Source organism: Anguilla anguilla, chromosome 18, assembly GCF_013347855.1.
Source record: "Anguilla anguilla isolate fAngAng1 chromosome 18, fAngAng1.pri, whole genome shotgun sequence".
In the NCBI taxonomy this organism is placed as follows: domain Eukaryota; kingdom Metazoa; phylum Chordata; class Actinopteri; order Anguilliformes; family Anguillidae; genus Anguilla; species Anguilla anguilla.
The window spans coordinates 12,691,001-12,693,776 of record NC_049218.1 but is presented as its reverse complement, the minus strand read 5'-3'; the positions used below and the strand labels follow the sequence as shown (position 1 = coordinate 12,693,776).

At 44.1% G+C, this 2,776-nt stretch overlaps 1 protein-coding gene across 1 annotated transcript in view; it reads right to left on the bottom strand.

The window, feature by feature from the left end:
- The window catches only part of kcnk12 (potassium channel, subfamily K, member 12), a 25,940-nt gene extending 23,529 nt beyond the window's left edge, over nucleotides 1-2,411 (bottom strand). Inside the window, exon 1 of the mRNA XM_035399672.1 lies at nucleotides 1,398-2,411. Coding sequence (XP_035255563.1) covers nucleotides 1,398-1,737 — 340 coding nt within the window. The 5' untranslated portion in view covers nucleotides 1,738-2,411. The remainder of the gene's footprint in view (nucleotides 1-1,397) is intronic.
- Nucleotides 2,412-2,776: the final 365 nt, after the last annotated feature.

Below are 2,776 nucleotides of genomic sequence, written 5' to 3'. Positions count from 1 at the left end.
GTCATTGCCTCCACCCTGCCCACATCTGTCGCCACCTGCTGTTCCCCATCACCGCCACCCGGCCCCACCCATCATCTGAGCCACATCATAAACCTTATAAAACTGACTGACATGTTGGTCACCAGTCGGCACCCTGAGCCGACCAGAGGAGGATGGGTTTCCCCCTTGAGCCCGGTTCCTTCCAAGGTTTCTTCCCATCTGCCACAGGGAGTTTTTCCTTGCCACTGTTGCCTTAGGCTTGCTCCTGTGGGGGTTTAGGCCAGGGTCGTCTGTAAAGCGTATTGTGACAACTGCTGTAAAATACGCTATACAAATAAAATTTGATTTGATTTGATCAGCCCTGATTGATAGGCACCCTCTAACTTTGTGAGATCGCCAGACAAATTATTTTTAGAATGAAAATGTACGGCAAATGGCATGCATCAGTTTATAATAACTGTTCATATCTGAATACACCCATCGTTGTATTCAGGGGTGGCAGCCTAGCATTATGGTCAGGGAGCTGTGCTTCTACCTCAGAGGCTGTAGGTCCCATTCCCAAGTGGGCCACTGATATTATACCCTTAACCAGAATTCTCTCTAGAGAGTTACCAACAACCACAGTGAGAGAGAGAGAGAGAGAGAGACCCTTTCAGATATAAGATAGGTAGAGGTCAACTACACCTGGGCAGGAAATTAGACAAACAAAAGCGCATAGACTGAATGAGTGGCTAACACAGAATGGTTTGCGGGGTCAGACTCAGTCCCTATCCAAATTGCTGGTGCATAAAGGAGACTTAAGACACTGTAGAGTCCATCGAAAGAAAAACGTTTCATTGCAGGACCTTTGCCCACTTCTTTTTGCAATAGCTGCAGCTGAAACCTTTTCACACCTTCTGCTCTATACCAAGCAAAAGCACAGATACAAGTACCAATCTTCAGTACAACACATTGCAGTTATGACCAACCTGTCTCAAGAAACTGCATATTTCACCTTTCCTACCATTTATAATGGCATCGGTACAACATCCAATCAACGCTTGTGTCACAACCTGTTTCTTCAATGTAACAACGTAATATCGAATTGCACAGGTTTTTATGAAAACAGTGCAAAGTTTTGATTTCAATAGGCCCCACAAAGTATTAGACGCCAGCTCAATTGTCTTCTACAGCACTGTTCCTTTTTCCGAAGATATGTACGGATGACTCAGAGACAGAGAAAAGACATAATTCAAGCGACAAAGTAAAACATTATCGTAGATAAATTGGTGATTGATCTATAGTGATTAAATCACTGTGTCTCTGCTTCCATGGATAACTCATCTAAGACAAAGTCGATAGCTTCTACCAATAATAATAATAATAATAATAATAATAATAATAATAATAATAATCATAATAAAAGTTTTTTCTCTCACCAATAGTTGAAACAACAGTTCCGACAAAGTAGAATGCTCCAGTAAAGTCCCATCGCGGTCTTAAAGAATCGGCTCTGATCCCGGTGGCGATCGCAGCTTCATAATCGCGCAGAAAGGAGTTCAGATCCTGCAGGCTAATGTTGAACGTCTCGCTGAAGTTGTACAGTGTCCGATTCCAGCGGCCGTGGGCTTGTACCTCCGAGGGTCTCTCGATGGCGGAGAACACTGCGGCGCCACACAGCAGGTACAACACGATCAGGATGGCAAGGAGCAGAAAGCGGCCGTTGTCTTCATTTATGTGTAGGGAGCGGCAGCCTTGTAGTCGCTGGCTAGGCATCATCCAAATTTCAGCACCACCAGGGCAACGGACAGCGACCAACTCCGCATCGGAGGAGGGAGCGGCATTCGCTCAGCGCTCACTTGAGGAGAGATTCAGCCTCCGGCACAAACGCACTTTGTATTCCACTACCTCGCGGAGATTTCCCTCGCTGTGCGTGGCACTGGCACGCGAATCAGGTTGACTTTTAGTCAGATATTTGAGACTAAACAATGTATTTATTTCTGCAGATGTGAAAAGGGGACAAACAGCACAGAACGAAAACAATGGACGGTTTCGCCACACTTGTAGATTTTCACTTGAAATCACTGTTATTCCTGGGCAGCGGGCCAGATAACACTGGATGTATAATTTGCATTTTGCTCTACTACACTAACATTTCGAGGTTACCACAACAGAAAACGGGCATGTTATCATTAAAAACTATTCTACTGAAAAAAACAGTTCATTAATCCGATAGAACAATTAAATCAGATAAATAATTATTTTCTAGTGTAAAAACAACCTGAACAAACAAAAATGAAACGCACAATATTATAAACCTCAGTAACCTGCATTTAACGGTTAGGTCCGCACTGGTGGAAAAGAGTGCTGTCCATTTCCCTAGAATTGTGTTAGACTGTACGCTTCCTTATATGTCCATTCTGCAAATAGTGAGGAAGAAACAGCAGTATCATCCTTTCGGTCGCCGCAGCAAATCACATTTCCTTAGGATCATATCAACTTTTGTCAACCGCATTACTCACACGAATACCAACATATCTAGAAATCATTGCGGGACATTTAAATGCTCCGGGCGTATTTCGCTGAATTCTCTTTCATTTACTCCCAGATGTTCCCATTGTGGAACTGATGAAAGGAAAGTACCGAGCCCGCAGTCCGAATGAAGATGTAATAGTAGATGGCAGGAAACAGCACATCGCTTCAGATTTGTAGTCTACAGTAGAGTCGGGCGCGCGGCTAAACCTGATCTCAAGACTGGTCAGGCTTCTCTTTCAACGGGCAGGCAGGTGAGTGATAACAGGCAAGAAAATAACGAACT